Source organism: Podarcis raffonei, chromosome 11 (genome assembly GCF_027172205.1).
Source record: "Podarcis raffonei isolate rPodRaf1 chromosome 11, rPodRaf1.pri, whole genome shotgun sequence".
Taxonomy (NCBI): domain Eukaryota; kingdom Metazoa; phylum Chordata; class Lepidosauria; order Squamata; family Lacertidae; genus Podarcis; species Podarcis raffonei.
The window spans coordinates 64,630,192-64,650,549 of record NC_070612.1 but is presented as its reverse complement, the minus strand read 5'-3'; the positions used below and the strand labels follow the sequence as shown (position 1 = coordinate 64,650,549).

The 20,358-nt window shown below is 40.7% G+C and overlaps 1 protein-coding gene across 4 annotated transcripts in view; it reads right to left on the bottom strand.

Moving 5' to 3' along the window:
- Nucleotides 1-9,780: 9,780 nt before the first annotated feature.
- Nucleotides 9,781-20,358, bottom strand: part of LOC128423062 (transient receptor potential cation channel subfamily M member 3) — a 365,948-nt gene continuing 355,370 nt past the window's right edge. For all 4 annotated transcript variants that reach the window (XM_053407777.1, XM_053407778.1, XM_053407779.1 and 1 more), the window contains 4 exons: nucleotides 18,757-18,907; nucleotides 16,730-16,929; nucleotides 14,089-14,221; nucleotides 9,781-11,825 (listed from right to left, as the gene is read on the bottom strand). In XM_053407777.1, coding sequence (XP_053263752.1) covers nucleotides 10,379-11,825; nucleotides 14,089-14,221; nucleotides 16,730-16,929; nucleotides 18,757-18,907 — 1,931 coding nt within the window. In that variant the 3' untranslated portion in view covers nucleotides 9,781-10,378. The remainder of the gene's footprint in view (nucleotides 11,826-14,088; nucleotides 14,222-16,729; nucleotides 16,930-18,756; nucleotides 18,908-20,358) is intronic.

The following is a 20,358-nucleotide window of genomic DNA, read 5'->3' as shown; positions in this document are numbered from 1 at the left end:
CTTCCTCTGAAGATGGTTCAGAAACTTTAGCTAGTGCAGAATTCAGTGGCCAGGTTGCTCACTGGGGCAAGACGGTTTGAACATATTACACCGATCCTGCTCTGACTGCATTGGCTAACATTTAGTTTCCAGGCCCAATTCAAAGTGCTTCCTTTGACCTTTAAAGCCTTAAATGGTTCAGGACTGCAATACTTCAAAGGCCGTCTCTCTCCATATAAGCCTACCTAGACCCTTCTTCATGTGCCTCCTCCAAGAGAGGTCCAGAGGATGGCAACATGAGAATGAGCCCTTTCTGCAGTGGCTCCCTGTTTGTAGAATGTTTTCCCTAGGGAGGTTTGCCTGATGCCTTCATTAGACACCTTTAGGCACCAGGAAAAAATGTTCCTCTTTAACTAGGCCTTTGGCTGATTGACATCCAATGAACTTTTAAAATGTGTTGGGAAGGGGGGAATTATTGGGATGTCTTTGCTTTTATTTTTATTATTTATTACATGTTTTTAGATTGTGCTTTTATGTTGTGATCCGCCCTGATACCTGCGTGAATAGGGCTGTATATTACTACTATCCTTTGGAAGCGCCCCCCCCCCCCTCGTAACTCAACAAACCTGCTGTTCCTGGAACTGGGTGTGAAGAGTGCAGCTGAATGGGACACAGCTGTGGGCATTTTTTCAGCCGGAACTCACTGGAACTCAGGTGAGCACCATTACCATTCTAATAGAACGAGGGAGGTGCTCATGGATTTCTCTTTTTCCAGAAAAATCACACTGTGAAGTACGATATATTGCCCATAAAAAGCAAGTCTGGAGTGAGATACTAGGCTGATGTCACGGTTTCCAGGAGCTCTTCTTGTTGTGAGATTTTTGTAGGTGAGCTGAGAGCTTGTTCGGACCCTGGGTTGAGAGGGATGGTGTGTCAGAAGGGAAATGAACCAATATGGATTTATATATATTAGTAACTTTGTAGTAATGAAACATTTTTATATGTAACTGTAGTTTTGTAAAAATAAATAAATTGTTGTCTGACGTTGCATCAGTTTTCTGTGCACGGCTTATAGATATTAATAATTAAGTGGTATAGAAATTAAATTGTCAATAATCAATCTATAATATCTCACTGAAAAACCAGGGAACTGCCTTAGACAGAGTCAGACCGCTGGTTCATCTAGTTAGTATCTCTGCATGGATTCAGACAGGAGACCTTTCTGGAGATGCCGGGGACTGAGCAACACATCCTCCTTCTCAATTAGGCAGTTGTTTGATACATGATAAGACACAACTATGTGAAGCTAATAGAACTGTTTCATGTAGAAAAAAACCAGTATTTTCGTTAAATGTTTTCTTTGAACAAGTAAAAGGAAGAGTTGCTACAGGCTCAACACTGCTTTGTGAATGTTAGAAGCAACTAGTTTACTCTGTTAATCAAAAGAGATAAACTCAGGGCAACAATTCTGCAAATACATGTCATGTACATATATATGTGAAATCAGACATGCTGGGACCAGCCAGAAATAACTTAAGAGTGCTAGTGTTGGGATGTGGGAAATAGAAACTTCTGTGGTTTGAGCTGGGTGTTGAAACTGACCACAAATAAAGTACCAAGGAGCTGTAGATGTGTTTTGGACTACATCCCTTTTTATTGCAAAACATTTGTTACAGAAATTTCAAAAGTCCTGCTGCATCAATTGCCAACTTCTGCTTTTTATTACATATCTAAATAGACAACCTAAAAGTGCATTGTGAATCCAGTAGAACTTTAAAAGGAGTGTGTGTGTGTGTGTGTGTGTGTGTGTGTGTGTGTATACATGCCCATACACAGAGGGCGAGAGAGTTGGAGTGGGGAGAGAAACCATTCACACTTTCTCTCTTTTACACACAAACAACAACAGCAACACTTTCTAGGAAATAATTATAAAATTATATTTTCATTGATTGTTTTAAATAAACTGTTTTTTGTGTAATATATACAAATAATAATCCTGCTAATAATCTGTTAGGTGTTAGGCTAAAACACTGTTCCAAGCAATAGCAGCAAAGAAACTCTGCTCATACAGGGGCAGATACAGTGGCTAAAGAAAACTATTCCTTGAATACACCTCACTAAATACATCCACAATATGTCAATCATAATAAAATATTGTGTACCCATTTTGCAAAATCTAATGGATGGTTTCCAGTTTCCATACACAGTTCATTTAAAGGAGCAAGAATTATTTCATTTGTGGCGACTGGAAGAAGGGAATGCCTTTCAAGGATGGGGATAAGCAGGGCTCTCATGCCAATCTCATTTGATAAATCTAATCCTGAAATCCACAGAGGGCGTTTGCAGATTCCCAGTGCAATCCTATGCATGTTTACTATGAAGTTTATAAATGCAGGATTACACTCAGTTCACCTACTTTATAAACTGCCATTTTCAAACCAGGAAGGCTGAGTACAAGGGTGAACGATCAGGTACCCAAATTGTTGAAGCTACATTGAGGCCCCTGCAAATTAATGCCCTTAATCTTGCACATGATCTTCAAGTGCAGGAGCTCTGGATGAAGCATATAGAGCAGCAGCAGCAGCAGCAATAGCAATAATAAAATTAAAAATAAAAATAATAAAAATCATATGCTGCCCCCACCTGACTGGGTTTTCACAGCCACTCTGGGTGGCTTCCAACAAATTATAAAATGACAGTCAAACATTTTAAAACTTCCAAAAGTCTGATAATTATTTATTTCCTTGACATCTGACGGGAGGGTGTCCCACAGGGTGGGCGTGACTACTGAGAAGGGCAGGGGAACCTTTTCCAACCCAATGGCAGCACATGCCGGGGGGGTGGGGAGAGGTCTAAGTGGGCAGAGCAACATTCAAGCCATGCAGATGCCTGAGGTTTCTACACCCCCCCATCTCTCTGTAGGCAAGCAAGTGACACGTTCCAGCCAGGCAAAAGCACTTTTTTGTGTGTGGGGGGGGATGGGATTTGGAGCAGGGCTGGCCAGGAGTGTTTCCTGGAGACGAAGAATAGTGTGGGGAGATTTCTGAGAGTAGGGCTGAGAGACGTGGTGGGCTGCCAGTGCCTCCTGGGACTGCGGTTTCCCATGCTTGACACAGCTCCCCAGTTCTGAATACTTATCGGTACTTTTAATTTCACAGGTGGCGGCTGATCCAGAAATACACCTAGAATTCCGGATCAGGGCACATGTCCATTGAAGACTTACACTTAAAAGTAACCATTATGTCCAGAGAAGGGAAAGTATGGGCATAGGCTGATTTATTAAATACTTTAATGAATAAGTAAAAACAATGTCACATAGCAGTCCTCAGTATGATCATGCTTTCAAGGTATATAAATCATTTGTGTTTAGAGAAGACATCATGATTTCTGACGCAGAAGAGAGAATGGGTAGATTAAACTTACACACACATTGCTATTCCCTGTCTTCCACACTACCCTTTCTGACCATAGAATCAATCCTGGCAGAAAAAAAATGTGTATTAAAAGAAAACTAAGGGCCACTTTGAAGCTTTGGATCATTTCTTTGGAGTGTTCTATGTTCTGCAATGCTTTGGGATTTTACAGTCTTTTGAAATGATACTTGAGACTATGGAGCAAAACTAGTTTGTTTAAAAACTTAACTTAAAAGCTTCCAGTAACAACATTATTTCCCCTCCCTGGGCTCAGTCTATTTGTCAAGCTGCTAATATTTGATTTGGATCAACAAATGAGGCATGGGTGTGACTGGGCATCTTTTCCCAAGTTCTTTATTTTCAAACCCTCTTGCAGAAAAGTTTCCCTGACATCAATTAGCTTGAAGACCTCATCCTTGTCCCAGCCCTAAACTTTTGCACTGGTACATCTCCCTGCACAGGGAGTGCCCAGTTCTGGTACCCTCAATTCAAAGTACGGTACCCTCAGTGCAAAGTCAGGCTTTGTTGACGCAGCAGATGTTACGACTGGGTTGTAAGGCTTTGTGCTATGCAAGTACTCACGTTACTTTGTGGGTATTGAATTGCAAAGCTGAACATTTTTCATAGCTACATTTATCAAGAGCTGGGCAGCTGCAGAGTCTAAGATATTCACCTGCCAACAACAAATGTTGTATTCTAAGGCTGCAATCCTATACCCACCTACTTGGAAGTAAGCCTCATTGAACTCAATGAGAATTACTTTTGTGTAGATTGTTACAGGATTGCAATGAAAGCCATCTAACCTAAGAAACATAGACTCTACAAGACTATACCAAAACGCACAAACACCTTCCCCCTTATATGAAAGGTTACTTTCCAGAGTCTTCAGCAATTTTACTATGTTGTATTAATGGGTTTTATTTTCTTACTGACAATTGTTACAATTTTAGGAATTTGCAGCTTGCTGCTACTTGGTGACAGACATATGATAAAACTAGTAATGAAATACCTTATTTGAAAATATATAATTATTTCAACCAGAAATGCTATAGGTTCAAGACCTTCATCGTTCAATACTTCATTTCATATAATATTAAAGTGCTATTAAATGAACATATTGGAAAATAATATAAAAGACCAAAATTGTTAATTCATTCTAACTGGATTCATTGTTACAGGCAGGCAATATTGAAATGTTAAACTCCATAATAGTCCAAAGAAATTAATGGAACTATGCATGCATTTTCATCGGCACAAAATAAGACTGAAATTTAAGGTAGAAGAACTATTTCAGTCAGCATACCATTATTGTGAAAGAATAACGTTATATAATTCAATATCTAAGACAAGTGTATATCCAACTATAGAATAGTATCATTTACATAAACTGGAAACAACAGAATGGATCACTATATGAAAATATTTTAAAAATACTGTACACAGTTTCCTTAATTGTCCAGCATATGTAAACAAACAGCTAACTCAACTGAGTTTTAAAATATTACTTTAACATTAATTATCTTATCTTTTGCATAACATGCCAGTTTGTTCTTTCACACTATCACAGCTCACAGTGGCTCATTAGATAATTATACATCAGCTCAAAGACGGTGGAGCTCTACGGAAGAAACGGAAACATACAGTAGCTACAGATGGTGACTCCTTGCCCAACAAATGCATTTTCCTTTATATGTATCATAGCAATCTGGCTAGCAGAGCCCGTTGTTCAGTGTAACATGTGCTGTATTATTGAACGTCACTGACAAATAAGCATATGACTATATAAGTGCAAAGTCCAATGCTCTTCTGTAACGTTCATTAATTCAATCCCCTACCACCACTTATTTTGTACATAAGGTAGTGACACACACCCCTTACCTGAACATCTGAGGATTATCTAAACCGATTTGTGTGCTCCCATCTAATCTCATATCATTGTGGTCCTCCTGCTCACCCGATACTTGATTATTCAGACATTTATGATCTAACCCAGCCTGCAAGCATTTGGATAAATGAGGCTGAACTTTATAATGTACATACAACAAGCTGTGGTTATAAGATAAAAGATAAAAGTTTATTTCCACTTTAGAAATTAACATGATCGATAGTACTGAATACTCAAAAGAGGATATTGATAGCTCACAAAACTTGGAAAAACAGGAGCCATTCACAGTGGACCTCAGAAGGGGTATCAGTTTAGAGATAATGGAAACAATTCCAGGAAAACTATATTTTGTAATCACACTGCCTGTTTCAATGCATATTTTGTGTGCCCATCTACAGAAAGACATCTTTTTGAAAAAAAGAAAAGCTCCACCTTTGCTCTCTGCAAATACGCTACCCCTATGAAATTGGCAACATAGGCAATATATACTGTAAGTGAGAATTTTACTGCTGAATTACTGCTTGAGTGAAGTGCTGCAGTTTGTTAGCATAGATATGAACATAGCCAAAGATTCCTAGTTCCAGATCCCTGGAGTTCAAGTTCTTGTTTAATAAAGTGCTATAGGATAATTTTCACACAGACTCTGGTCCAGGAATCTCTTAATTCAGGAGTCTAACAAAGAAGCTATGGGGTGAAATGACAGAGTGTTCACTGGCACTCTTGCTGATCATAGTGGGCATGTAGGCTTGTAGAGTTAAAATGTGTTTTCACAAGTGACACAAAGATTGCAATTTTGTCCCTAAGACTTGTAAAACTGATAAATGTAGTGATACTGTATGCAAAAAGGGAGACACTTTTAAATTTGACTGATTCCTAGAAAGGAATTCAAATTATCTGGTGGGTGCCTGCTTTCTTGTCCTTGTGAACAGAAATACTTTTAAGGCCACTTAAAACAGAATTCATTTTTGTTGTCACATTCATGTAAAAACTCACACTAGCTTTTGAAAAGAGCACATAAAGATGGTTCACATGTATTTTGTTAACAAAACCTACAATTTTTGCGCATGCTGGCCATTAAGAAAAAATGTGGTCCATATTTTTGTATTTCAGAATTCGGTGAGAATCCTGGTGTAGCCTTTAAAGTACCACTGCTGATTGCCAGTTTTTGTCATAGAAATTCCAGCGATCAGCTGAGGTCTGACCTTTCCCACATTAGTATATGGACTGGAAAGGGTCACACTCGTTATTTTAGTCAAAGAAATTTACACCATGATGACAGTGGTAAGATGGTGGCATTTATGATGCCACCTAGATATGCTTAATATGGGATAGAAAAGTGTCACTGAAGAAAAACAGAAAAATGGGCAAGTGGTTTTCAAGAAAGCATTTGAAGAGTTGTTTTATAGAGGTAGCTTCAGCTCAGGTTAAACTGAACTGTTCTGCAGAGTGGACAGGTGGGGGGAATGTAATGCGTTTATATCATAATTCCGCGATCCAGGACAGTCTAGGCCTTAAGCAGAATCAAGACAGAGTGCTACTCTATTCTGACCAACTCAAAATAGATCCAATTTGACAACTGAAGAAGCATCCAAATACTCTCAGTGGGAACGGGATCCAAAACTGTTCAGCAGCACATCACAGATTAGGTTCTAGTGACTAGTCTCTGGCTGCTTAGCCTGGAAGAACTGTGGTAAATATGAAAGTAGCCTTAGAAAGTAGCATTGCAAGTTGAAAAGGCAACAATTCCTTGCCACAAATCCTAGATGTACAGACAAATGCATGATTTACACACACACACACACACACACACACACACACACACTAACTGGCATCAGCAAACACCTATCTGAAATCCCCTCAGGCAGGGACGGGAAGCTGCATTGGGGGAAATCTGCATTGGGAAAAGAGTGGATGGGCACTTTTAACTGTCCTTTCCCAAAGCTACTTTTCTAAAACACACGCATACCAAGAGGCATCAGAGTCCGTATAATGTGAAGTTAGTCACAAAGACAGAGGTAAAGTTGGACATTTGAAATAGACTGCCAAAGAAAATTGCTTCATCCAATCAGCACATCTGAAGTGACATTTGCTATGCATTCAAGTCAGAAATTCTGTGATGATTTCTTGTTACAGAACAACACACACTTTAAAAAGAAGGGGTAAACAATGGATTAATAAGGGGTAGAGACCTTTGGCTGGAACCCAAGGAAATGAGGAAGTTGCACTGCATCTTGTCATTTAAACCAGCATGCAACTCTGTTGCGTGAATGCTGCTGCTCATAATGCTTCCCTCTTCACGACCACATGCTAGTAGTGTCAGAGGAACTAGATTAGAGCAATGCAGATCTTCAGAGGTGTGGTTCTATAAGGTGCTTTGTTCTCCAGATAAGTCCTTATAAACAGTTAGGCTGGGGTGGCTAAAATTGTCCAATTAATGTGGTCACTGGCCATTGGAGCTCAGAATAATTTTCAAAATCTCCTTCAAAACCTCACATATATGGGGGGCCACCAGGTGGCGCATTGGAAGATGGCCAACAATAACATCTCTCCGACCCACATGAGGTAATTAAGAGGCTGCTATGGGAAGTATGCAGCCTTCCCACCCCCCCAAGGAGATGGGGGGGACTGCCTTGCCAGCGGTGTCCATAATGCACCCCCGGATTCGAAAGAAGGGGGTGCCGGTCACTTGGCACAAGCCCTCAATGAGGTCGGCTCTTCCTGACGCTGTCTCCAATCAGCGTGTGCTGGTTCGCTTTAGCTCGAAAATATAATCGGAAACATGTAATTGGAAAGAAGCTAAAGCACATACATCAAGCAAAGTTCGGGAGATAAGACTGCTGATTAATGGATCTCTGTGACTGGAGCGACGGATGGGACAAATAAATCAAGTGATGAACCACCATTAAGAGACTGGTATGTTTGGAGTGAAACAGAAGCGGGTGGAGGAAAAAACTTTGCTTTTCTTTGCCTTATGTGAATATTAATAACCCTCCACCCCAGAAAGAAGATCATTGCATTTTATTAATCACAAGCAGGAATTCAAGAACTGTGTGGAGTGGATTATAGATTAAAGAGATGACTGGTAAACAACGGAGGAAAATTTTATGACGCAGCTTTAAATGGCGTCTTGCTAAGACAGGCTTGTCTAAGAAAGACGGGGGGAGGAGGATCAGGATCATCGGAATGTGAATGATGATTGGAATGTGATCTTAACCTGACAGAGCCCTCCTGATATACTTGGCAAGCCTGAGAAAATTAAAGGACAGACCGAAGATAAATTTTTTATGGAAGTGTGGAATGGCTGTCCCTAAGTGATATGATCTTTGGAGAGTGTAAAACCCACACAGAGGATGTCTGTTTCCAACCGCTTGTGAAGATTATCAGAGATCGCAAAGAAAGGAATATATGATAACAACAAGAAGATGAAGAAAGTAATAAAGAGACTATCTGGATAGAACTGGATAGAACTGTTTAATTAAAGCAGCAATATAAGTGATGCTTGGACCCCCGTTCGGAGCTTGATGTATGGGTACCCCCAACAAAATTTTAAAATCTGGCTGTATAATTTGGAACTAATGTGATCTGGAAATAATGTGATTTGATTGGCCTGTTAATAAAAATTATTTTTTTTAAAAAAACACCCCTCACATATATGTTGTCAGAAACAAAAGAGAATGGCACATTTACAGAGCGGGTAGCAGCCCTGGCATATTGCTAAGTAAGGATTAAACTATTTCTCCAAAATCATTTCACAATTAAGGTTTTCTTCTTCTGAATGGTACTGTGCTCTTTTTGCTGTATTAGCCCCTTGCCTCGCACGAACCACATTTAATCCTTGCAGCCCCAGAGGGCTATTGCAAACATGGTTGGAGGGTGGGCCTGAGGGAGACAGAGGGGGAGGTGGCTCTTGCATACCAGGGCAGGGTATTATTGTTTCGCTATCTTGCCTTTCTAGACAACGGAAGCATACTTAAAGGAATGGCTTTTGCAGTTACCAGAAATGTTAATTTCACTTTGGTGCTTCAACTAACTTCTAAAAAGGATTTGTTTTGTCACAGAACATCATTCAACATCTCCAGCTGTTCTGTGCTCACCCAAGTTCAGACCACACGATACACATACAATACTATAAACACCAAAATGTTCAGTTATAACCATGCCTTAAAATGAAATAATGGCAGCTAAATGGAGGAACTGGTAGAAGAATATGGCAGTGACAATGAATGAAAATAGTTTGAAAATAGTGAATGAGATGGGCATGGTGCACAGAACAATGAGAACAGGATGGCAGTTCTTCTTTTTTACTACCTTCTCACTATGACATTTTAACAAAGTCCTGTGAAATACTTTCTAAACTGGTACCCGTGCTTAAAAAAATAAATATTTACTATTCCACTTAATTACATTCCTCCTGAGCTTGCTCAACAGTGCTAAAAATCCCATTTAAAACAGGAATTCATGTGACTATACATAAATTCTTCCCTCTCCCTCAGGCTGCTATACAAAAGGCATGTCTTTTCTTCCCTTCTTGAAAATATAGACATTTGTGCCACTGCAAGTTAATACAAAAAGGATAGAGGTGAACGGTGAGCGTGTTAGCTAACTTCTTTTTACAATGATCAGGCAGAAGTATAGGGATGTGAGAAATCTGGGGAAAGTTGACGGCTACTTTGTTTTCAGTTTCTGTAGAGTAATACAAAGATGCCCTCACTAGCTGTCACAGCGATGGTACTGAGGTGGAAACCAGCATAGTCAAAACACCCTCTTTGTATGCATGTTATTTTGTTTCTCTTTCAAACCAATATATCCCTATTTTGAAAGGCAGATTTCTTAAACTGTTCACCCATTTATTTATTTTTAAAAATGTCTCTATAATTTTTCCTTCCCCCCTCCCCCTCCCATTAAGTGCAAATGCCAACTAGGTCAAGATACAGAACCTCAGTGCTTGACATTGACGTTATGAAAGTGCTAACTTCACTGTTGGCAGATGCCAGCTGTTGCTGACATATAATGGTCTGAAGTTACTTCATTCTGCTAATGAAAAAACTGGAGAGCAGACAAGTCTCAGACAGTTCTTCTTGTTATGATGCACATATTATCTCTAACTATGCTTGCTCTCAAAGCTATGGAAGGCACCTGTTCTAGAGAGTCTTCTCATTGATAAGGTGTCCGACCTGTTCTCTGGTCTGGATGACTTGCTTCTCTGGAATGTACTTCGGAGGCTCGTTGCATTGCGCTGCCTGTCAAGTTTATCACTGATGGAGTAGCTTTTCTTTGTGTGTGCATACAACAAGTTGGACTCATCTGCAGAGTAACTGTTGGCCCTCTCTATTTTTGGAAGAGGGATATTGTTGGACAATGTTCTAGATGTATTGCTATCTTGAGATGACAAGGGAACTGCTTTTTTGTCTTTGGTTTCGGTATCCTCATTGTCAGAGCTTGGGTGACTTAGTTCTGCTTCCCTCTCTGGGTGGCAGCATCCTAAGTCATCAATTTTGTCTCCATGAACTCCAGGAAAGCTCGACCTTTCTGCAATGGTTTGAGGAGCACTGACACACCTTGTATCAATGCAGTCTGTAATGCTTGTGTACTCTGCTGTTTTGACTGGCACTCCAAGGCTGCTGAAATAGCTCCGAGAAGGAGAGAACATGAAACTGTGAGATTTTACTATTGGTGCTTCCTCTAAAATAAATGGGGTTGTAGCCAGGTATCGGCTGCTTTTAGACCTCTCCAAAGTATGGTACATGGGAGGATCTGATTCCCAGGGGTTTGAGCAATCTGCAATTTGTGAATAGTCTGAAGAAAACACTCTTGTTTCCATCGATTGGTCTTCATAATCAATACTCCTGCCAGAAATTCTATCACCCGGAGTACTGCTGACATAAGCACTACTGGAGACAACACTGGAAGCTATCTGAGCTTGGAGAGCTGGATCTCCAGTCCCAAGGATGTTCATTGAACTGTCAAGGGGTTCTATGACAGACTGCAGCTCATCCATGGCTGAGACATAAATATCTATGCAAGAGGAAGGCCGTCTGGAGTCCGGGGCAATTGACAGAGTGCTTGTAGGCACTAAAGAAGGGATTTTTTGCTCTTTTGAGACAGAGTGAGAACTACTGGCACGGTGGAGGCTGAGGGACCTTTCTTTGAAAATGCTTTCAAATTTCTCCAACCCGCACTTGTCCTTCATGTTCACTGCATAGAAGGAGTGACTTCGCAAGCGGGGAATGACTGTTGGAGAGGTTGGTGACATGGACTCCTCCCCCGTGGGATCAATGCTTTCTTGAAGTTTGTATGTGTTTCCCTCCTGGCTGTTGAAGCTGCTCTGTCGGACAATGTAGGCTGTGTCAGTACAGTCAGAGGATGTTCGAGACCGTATCTTAGTGGCCTCCCCTCTGTCTAGGCCAGTAAGCTTATCTAAGGCTGTAGCCATTCGCCCTATCATGTCTTCCAGTTGAGCAAGCCGGATGTCTACAGTCTGAAGTGAAGCCTTCATGCAATGCTCTCGTTCATTCACTTCTTCTAATCGCATGGCCATATTCTCTACCCTACAAAAGAAAAGTAAAAAAGGAAGAGAGAGGAAAGCATAGTTAATTTCAGACTGAACAAATAGGTTAGTATGATTTACTAAACTTCAGGTTTCTTTCATCCAGTTTAACAGAGTGGGAATGATGGTGCTAACATTGAAAGATTTTGAAGAGATAAGGGATTTATTAACGGATTGGTTACAGTTCAACCAACTAAATGATATTTTCAAAACAGATAAAAAGAAAGGTTTTAGTTATGAGATTTCAAGATTTCAAAAAGATCTGTTAGAAAACAATATTAAATCACTGTCGAAAATGTATACACTCTTCTTGGAATGGCATACAAAAGATGAACAGGTCAAGTTGGTAATGATACACTGGGCAAGGGATTTGGGGTATAATATTCAGATTTCAGATTGGGAAAGGTTATGGAAAACGGATTTGAAATTCATGGCATGTTGTATGCTGAAAGAAAACTATATGGAAATGATGTACCAGTGGTAAACTAGCAAAAATGTATAAAACAAGTACAAATACCTGCTGGAAATGTAAAGAAAAAGAAGGTACCTTTTATCATATGTGGTGGTCATGTAAGGTAATAAAGGCTTTCTGGGAGATGATATATAATGAACTGAAAAAATGTTTAAAATAACCTTTGTAAAAAAACAACCTAGCAGCTTTTCTATTAGGAGTTATAGGTACCAACATCCCAAAGGACCAGAAAAGACTTTTTATGTATGCGAGAACAGCAGCACGGATGCTACTGGCCCAGAGATGGAAAGAAGAAAGAGTCCCTACCAGAGAGGAATGGCAAGCTAAGCTGCTAGACTACGCTGAAGTGGCAAAGCTGACCAGAAAGCTCAGGGACCAAGAAGACAAGAAATTGAAGAAAGAATGGGGAAAGTTTACAATTTATTTAGGAGACCACTGTAAGCAGATGACAACATTAGCAGGATTTTAATCCCACTTGTAATGTAACAAATATTATGGACAATATGGATAAATGCAAAACATAGACTATGAAGTAATACGCAGCTGGAAATGTTGACAATAGGACCCCTGGAGGGGATGGGGGAATTCCCAAGATTCAAAGTAATCTCTTTTTATGGATATTTATTTGACATTGTAATTAATTTGCATTTGTAAAATCAAATAAAAATGATTTCAAAGTAAAATATTTGATATGGGTGGGGGGGGGGAGAGAAAGAGGAATTTGGTGCTTTGCAAAAAACCACCAAACAAACAACCCTCTCATGTCTGCTTATCCAGATATCCCCCAGGGTGTGTGCCTTCTGGATTTGTGTTTTGTTGTCCCAAACTGGAATTGGGAAAGTGGTCGCTCTCCCACCCGCAAGGACCCTGCATTTCTCAGGACAGACCTCCTGCCCCTCCCAGTCAGATACAGAAACATTGCTGGCAGCCAAAATCAAACCCCAAGCTCTGCAGAAGGAGAGCCAGCTCTTGGGTGGCCTTTAAAAGCCTTAAGGGGGAAAACTAAGTATGATGGACCTGCATTCTGTGCCCTTAGAACTGAAGCAGCCAGCTGGGTCCAGGGCAAAACAAAGCTTAGGAGGACGTGGTTGGTTCTTTGGGAACCAGGAACTCTCTTCCTAATGACTGGGGAGAACAATCCCACCAGTGGGAAGAGGAGAGCAAGGGCCGATGGTGAAAGAGGAGGAGCCAAAGGCCACTGCATTTGGCTCCGCCCCTGGTTCCTCCCGAAACAGGATGTGAGGTCGTGTATACGTTGCACATTGAACACTTGTCGTTGGGCCCCTGCAATGTTTAGCACGAGTTGACACGTCTGACTCAAAATGTTGCATTATTTTACAACAAACTGATCTGTATAACTTTTATATCTTTATAATGTAAGGAGATAACGTTCAGAAAAGTGAACTGATAAGAAAAAAATCCAGAAGACTGATGCTTATGCAGTCAAGCATAAATAATTTTACCATTTCTGCATACTGGTTAAAAATTTCCTTTTTTAAAATTTCATATTTAATTTTAATGGCTGAGCTACACCTTTAAATTATGAATATACATATGTTCGGAAGCCTCAGGATGTGCTACAATACTTATTAATCTACTTATTTAGGAGAAACTTAACAAAAGAAATGAATAAAAAATATGATTTACAATTTTTTTAACCCTGTTTTTTAATTTTTTAAAATCTACCCTAGTTTCTTGACAGTAAAGCCTTGTTTAAAGTTTTTTTTCCTTTCAAAAGTAACAAATTTCAAAATATACACTATGTAAGAAACCAAAATGAAATATCTTTCACCTTTCAGAGGTAACTCGGATTCTTTCATCATTGGACGAATTGAATCTATCATCTTTCTCTCTGAAATACTCTTCTATACATTGTTCTTCAAAATCATGAACCTTTTTCAGTTCATCATCAGTTATAAAAAGCTCTGTAGAAGACATATGAGGCAATGACAAAGCAGCAGTTAAAAGAAGTTAATTGGCTATCATCACAAGGTTTTGAAAGGCACTGCCTATTTTGTGGCTTTAAAATTGCATATCCCCCCGCCCCCTGCCCCCACAAAGAAATCACATTTCAATCATTTTCAGGTTTGTAACATGCATACGGTGCATATTTCCGTACATATTCCATACATATTTCAAGTGCCACACTTCATGCAGGACATGGTGGCTTCCAGTTTCAGGGTAGGCCAGACTCTGAAAAGTGGCTTTCTTAAGTTTTTTGGCATTCCTAATACAGTGGTACCTCGGGTTACATACGCTTCAGGTTACAGACGCTTCAGGTTACAGACTCCGGTAACCCAGAAATAGTGCTTCAGGTTAAGAACTTTGCTTCAGGATGAGAACAGAAATTGTGCTCTGGCGGGGCGGTGGCACTGGGAGGCTCCATTAGCTAAAGTGGTGCTTCAGGTTAAGAACAGTTTCAGGTTAAGAATGGACCTCTGGAACGAATTAAGTACGTAACCACAGGTACCACTGTACACTCTTTGTGCTCGTGTCCTTGTCAAACCGAAAGAGATAAAAGGAAGAATATGTTGCCTCATGTACAGGGTTAACCAACCTTTTAGTTTCCAGAGGTTGTAGGGCTCCGGCTCTGACCAGGAACTAGGGAAACCAGAGGCGCCATCTTGTGAGGGAGATGGTGTGTGTGTGTGTGTGTGATGTCACAAGTGTCTCTTGCAAGCTTTTTGAACTTTGGGAGTGCCCCACAACAAATATTGGTGCCCCCAAAAGGGTTTGGCCCCCAGGAGTTGGCACCTGTTCAGGGAAGTTTTTAATGTTTGAAGTTTTATTCTGTTTTTAGTTCTCTGTTGGGAGCCACCTAGAGTGGCTGGGGATACCCAGCCAGATGGGTGGGGTATAAATAATAAAATTATTATTACCTCTGATGGAAACTGTAATCCAGCAACATTTGAAGGGCACCAAATTGGCTCTCCTTGCTCTCAGCTGATTATTATTACACACAAAAGCAGCTGTGTAAAGAAACGCCTGAGCAGTTGAGGACTGTGATGCTCGTTTCCCCACTAGTCAGGGTCCTTTGGCTACCCTACTAGTGTGACAGAGCCACAAAGAGCCTTGGCAACATCTAGCTCCGGTGGTCACATTCCTGCCAAAAAAGGAAGGTTTTGGTGCAATGGCAAAAGGTCCCCAAAGAGGAGTCCTTAGGTAGGGAGTTTGAAAGCCAGGGCAAAGTGACGAAGAAGACCTTCTCCTGCATTGATGCATTTCAAAGGCGATTATACTCACTCTAATGTGTGGGATGCCATTGAAAAGTATTTGGAGATTGTAACGGGCCCAGAATGCAGTAGTCAGGCAAGAGTTCTAAAATGCAATAGGCTGAAGTTCTGTTTTTTACATTTAAAGCTCTAATGGTCTGGCACCAGGATATTTGAAGGACCATCTCCTATTCAACACCATATACGTATGCACTGAAGCAATCTTTGGAGACCGTTCTGGGTCTTCCATGCAGTAGGCTGCTGTGTGGGACACAGCCTTCTCAGCAGTGGCACCTACATTGCGCAGCTTGCATAGCTCTCTCCCAGCTGGGTCTTGCAAGACTAATTGAGACTTGTTTCAGGGAGCATTTGAGATAGCCAATATGAACTTTTGCTCAATGAACTGTCATCCTATTGCTGCTTTTGTTTACATAGTTTTATTGCTTTTTTATTTGATTGTTTTATATATTGCTACTAAGCCACCATTTGGATCAGGAGAGACACCATGCTTCACTGGCAGATCCCATGCTTTTCATGCAAAAAGCTCCCAGTTCAATGCCTGCCATCTCCAGTTTAAAGGATCAGGTACCAGGTGATGGAAAATATTTTCTTTTTTGAAACCCTGGAGAGCTGCTGCAAGTCAGAGTATACATTATTGAACCAGATGGACAGATAACCTGACTTTGTATATTTCTATGGCTGCCAGCCCTACTAACTGCAGAATATGCCCTTTTGTGATCCTGCCAATGGGTGTGTCCTGTCATGCAATCACTCCAGATAGGGCCTTCTCTGTGGTGGTGGAATCCTGTCTGTGGGTCTTAGAAGTGCATCAGTTTTTGTTGCCAACTCAAGATGCACCTCTTTGCTCAAACTTTGTGTTGTTTTTGGCATCTATTAACACCAGAAATTGTAAACTTCTGGTTTATCTATAGCTAATAGCTATGGGTTATGGGTAGTATTTTTGTGATTTTATTGTGAATTGCCCTGTGATGCTAACTGAATTAAGAGCAATTTCTAACAGGAAGGAAGGAAGGTGGCATTTTACAGCTCCTAGTGAATGGGAAGGGAAAGTACATCAAACGAAAGTACCCAAAACAAATGAAGTGCTAATGCCCTTGCTATGATTCTTGACTGCTCTCCAAATCAAGACAACTAAGCAGAGCTGAGTATATTTTCCATATGTTTATTGTATCTATGACGGAGAAGATGAATTAAACTTACTCAGTCCATAGTCCGTTTCATCAGGGTCGCTATCATGCTTCCGCCATCGACAGCATATGTGCTGAAATATCATAGTCATGTGACTGAAGATGATGAGTGGAGGGGGCAAGACTGGTCTTTCATGGAATGTCATAATAAGCTGATACCGCTGAAACTTCCATACTTGGTTAGATATCGATTTAACTTCAAAAAAGGTGTTGCTGAAGCAGAAGGAGAGGAAGAAAATGCCTTCTGATAAACAGAACTACCATCTAAAATTTCACATGCAATATAGGGGCCATTCCATACATTACACAGCCCCAGACATGAGTGTATACTCAGCAGGGATCTGCAGCTACTCATGGCTCTCTGGTAGATGTACCACAGAATAGTGGCCTTTTAAAACACTTGTTTGCTTTATTCACATGTTATAATGTTAGTTTCATACTTTAAAAGAATCTTAGGGCTACATCTACAAAAGTAATTTCATGATAAGGCAATAGAAACAAAAACTTGTTCTAGACATAAAGCTTCTCAAATACAACTGTTAGGCCACCCACTTCAAAGACATTCTTTTTGCCACATTAAACTGCTTTTTTACATTATCTGGTGAGGACAACAGCAACATTACTCCTAGCTGTCATGTTCCCAAAATAACACAGGAAGCTTGGAGCTTATAGGAGAAGCTCACTCAAGAGCTCTCAGAAAAATGAGATAAACCTGGCATGGAAAGGGCATGGGCTCTTCCCACATGTGCCACCATCATGCTCAGCAGTGTTGGAAAGAGCAGAGCACTAATGCTCCTAGACCATCAAGACAGTCAAAGAACCCAGTTTAATCTTAGGCTTCAGTGTAATTCTGGGACAAGTAAAACACTCATAAAACAGCAATGCAACAGTTCTTAAGAGGTCCATTATTGCCTAGTCCACAAAGTTTACATAGTAAGCTGAGCTGCTTCCAGGTTTGAGGGGCCCTCAGCAAAATGCCCTCCATGGGTCCAGGCAGCAGCGACAGGAGGCAACAAGGGGCAATTTAAATAGAGTGTATCACTCTGGTGCATTGTGGGAAATGGCAGCTCATGGTCATGAACTGGGGTCAACACTGGTTCATGCTCTTGGCTGGTGTGGGGCTCTGAAAGAAGCCCAAGGATGCTGTTGCTGGTCCTGGATGCAAGCAGCCTAGTAATAGTAATATTTATACCCCACCCATCTGGCTGGGTTCCCCCAGGCTATACGGGTGGGGGGCACTTTGGCTCATAACATGCACTGTACATGAGCAGTGAGGATTTTAGCTTCCGCCTAGAAACCAGTCCTCATCTCCCCCCATGAAATGGCTCCTGATCTTTTTCTTTAATGTAGCCCCAAGGCAGCTCCAAACTGACCAGAGTGGTGCAGGAAGGGGGCAGGCTCAGTCTTTTCCTAGGAAGCCATCTCCTGCCCACCAGAATATCCCTCAGTTGCTTTTTGTATCCCCCACGGAAAGGAAAAGCAGCTGGGGAGGCAATTTTGACCAGAAAAATGGCTAGCGGGAGAAGAGCAGCAGCTCAGGCTTGGAGTACAGAGGGGGAGACCTCTGCCTGCAACTCTGGAGAAGGGATGCCCGTCACTGTAAAATCTGATGTAGATAGACTAGGAGTCTGACTTAATACCAGGCGGTTTCCTGTGTATTCAGCTGATTTGATGAAATTCGAAGCAATTTGGGGCTCTAAGGAAGTTGTAAAATACAATAAAATGGGAAGATACGTATTTCCTATGTCTCCTGCATCTTATCTAGTTATCCACGTGGAAGGTTGCTAGGTCAGATCCCTTTTTCTGACCAGAAGAGAACTCTCTGAACTACTAAAAAACAAAAGATAATTCATTATATTTTTACCAGTTTGTGAGTTTACATTCTCCTAATTGACTGCAAAAGTAATCTGAGCTGTTAACCATGTAAATGCACTACCAACACTATCACTATAACCCCATCTTAGAAATTCCAAACTTGAGCATCAAAAGTTCCTGAAACATTTACTACAATCACTGAATTTTAAAACAATAGACACTCACTTAAAAACGGCAATGAGGAGGTTCACCAGAAGGATGTTTGCAACCAAGAGGTAGCAAGCCATGATGGCAGGAACGATCCATGCTCCTGTTTTGCAGGGAGGCAGCTGGATTATTTTCCCATCCTCTCTGGTTTCATTCTGACCACAAGGAGCTGGGAAGAAACAAGGGAGGAGGCGGATTAAAAAGAATCCCAGTTTTCAAAACCTTAACAGAAGTTATCAAATTTTTAAAGGCACCATCAAAAGCTTAAAAACCACAGGAGCATTCACTCTCCGATCATTCACTGAGATCAAATCTGCAAATCTGCAAATCTTCCAGAGAATATCCACTCCTATGGCTATTGAAATTTGTTTCTTTAAGGTAGGTTCTATATATTATTAGATTTCCCATTTATACATCTCAAAGTAAACATTTTACACTGAAATATACTCCGAGTCGCAAAGTGATTTCATGCTCTTTATTCAGCTCATAGTGGTGAGGAGGAATGAATGAAAGTCCCCTCAAAGTATCTGCTTTATATACATTATTTACACAATGGGCTGCACATGATTGGCTAATTCCGGAATTCTACTGTAAGCCAATCAGGTTGTGGATTCACTTCTATCTGGAGCATGATTGGGTGGTTCCTGCCAACCAATCATACTGCTGCATTGTTCTAGGACCAATCAGACTGCTGCATTCTGAATCCTATTGTTCTAGGACCAATCAGACTGCTGCCTTTTGGATCCTATTGTTCTAGGACCAATCAGACTGCTGCAGTTTGAATCCTATTCAACTCAGTACATAACATACACAATACCATATGTCTGTTGACTTCCCTTCTTCTCCTTCCATAGTTCTTTTTACTTATCTATCATTCCTGCATATTTTACTATAACCATTTTAGTCAATTCTCCAGTTTACGCCATTCAGTTATTAATCTCACTGTTGAGTTTATCTTAATGCTGCCACTGTTTTCAGTTTAAGGTGGGTTCTTTAAAGCAGTTTGCTGAGAAATACAATGAAGTCTTCAGAAGGAGCAGCTTTCCCTGGCATTTCCTTTTGTTTCAAGATGTTTACTGCATGTTCTAAAACAGCATTCAGTAAATTATGGACATGAACTGATTAAAATATGTATGCTAAACTTTTTTGTTCTGCTATAATTTTTTTGATTTTGGTAATATATAGATAGTGTAGCAGAGCTCCTCAAAAGAAGTAAGCAAAGAGATCATTTGACCAGTGCAGGATGGAAAAGTAAGAAAGAAGGTTTCCGCCTGACCCCACGATTCATGGCGGTAGCTCTCCACTGCCCTTTGGGGCAGAGGGGAAGTTCAGGCAGGGAAAGCCAGGATTTAGAAGGCAAAAATCCTGACCATGTTCCCCAATGGGTTCTGGGGAGTTCACTGCACCCCACTGTGCCACTTAAGGCCGTGTTTGCCAACTTAAAGGCAGAATGGGTACGAACCTCTGTCTCCGGCATGATTTGTGATTGGTTCCTCATTAATTTGGAATATTGGCATTAATCATGGGGTGCTCCTGAAATGACATATGATAACGGGCTGCAATCAATCATCTGCAAAAAGGACTGGGTTTGGATCTTTGAAGGTATTTGATTTTTCTGAA